Source organism: Sinocyclocheilus rhinocerous, unplaced genomic scaffold (genome assembly GCF_001515625.1).
Source record: "Sinocyclocheilus rhinocerous isolate Xijiao unplaced genomic scaffold, SAMN03320098_v1.1 C35828588, whole genome shotgun sequence".
Classification (NCBI taxonomy): domain Eukaryota; kingdom Metazoa; phylum Chordata; class Actinopteri; order Cypriniformes; family Cyprinidae; genus Sinocyclocheilus; species Sinocyclocheilus rhinocerous.
The window spans coordinates 1-653 of record NW_015764811.1 but is presented as its reverse complement, the minus strand read 5'-3'; the positions used below and the strand labels follow the sequence as shown (position 1 = coordinate 653).

At 40.7% G+C, this 653-nt stretch overlaps 1 protein-coding gene across 1 annotated transcript; it reads right to left on the bottom strand.

The window, feature by feature from the left end:
* Positions 1–87: 87 nt before the first annotated feature.
* LOC107735148 (NADH dehydrogenase [ubiquinone] 1 beta subcomplex subunit 8, mitochondrial-like) lies at positions 88–647 on the bottom strand. The gene is made up of 2 exons (XM_016546927.1): positions 468–647; positions 88–244 (listed from the first exon to the last, which is right to left on the bottom strand). The coding sequence occupies exons 1-2, from the start codon at positions 621–623 to the stop codon at positions 152–154; spliced, it is 249 nt and encodes an 82-aa protein (XP_016402413.1). The 5' UTR covers positions 624–647; the 3' UTR covers positions 88–151.
* Positions 648–653: the final 6 nt, after the last annotated feature.

The window sequence follows — 653 nt, the reverse complement described above, 5'->3', positions numbered from 1 at the left end:
TAATTATACTACACATAATGAAATGCTGATGACGGTTTAAGGTTTCATTTGAATGAAAGGTAAGAAATGGTAACTCCGACAGACGGCATTTAAGTGAACTTTATTAGAGAGACAGAAATATACACAAGTTATGAAACAGAGGTTTCTAGCATTAGATTACATAATTTTTGACAGGTTCTGGTTCTTTCGCAGGATCTCCGCCTCTCTCCAGATACAGGTCGCTGTAAGGATACTGTTTAGGAGCCTGGAAAGAGAAAGACACTGATGATGAGACTCATTCATAACATCTGTGGAAAACAATACTATATAATGTTAAATTAACCCTGGTGTGCAATTGGTTGCAAAAAATCACAAGCTAAAAGAGTTTGCAATTCCTAGTTTGCTAGTGATGCAGAAATAACACGCTTCCCTTTGAAATATTCTGTAAATGAACCATTTTTCTATTGTGCAGTTCTCCCTTTACTCACCACAGGCTGGTAGCAGGGGAACATCTCTCCCAAACCAAACATCAGCAGCATGAAGCCCACGAACCCCAGCAGCTGGTTCCGCATCGTCCTCCACTCCACGGGGCTCGGAGACGTGTCAACTCTGTTCCTGATGTACATGTCAAAGTCCCAGTGCATCTACACAAACATCACAAAATATTCACTTTC

Coding starts and splice junctions, on each gene's coding strand:
- LOC107735148 (XM_016546927.1), bottom strand. CDS start 623: ATGCACTGGGACTTTGACATGTACATCAGGAACAGAGTTGACACGTCT. Junction 245..467: donor TCCCCTGCTACCAGCCTGTG/GTGAGTAAAGGG, acceptor TTCTCTTTCCAG/GCTCCTAAACAGTATCCTTA.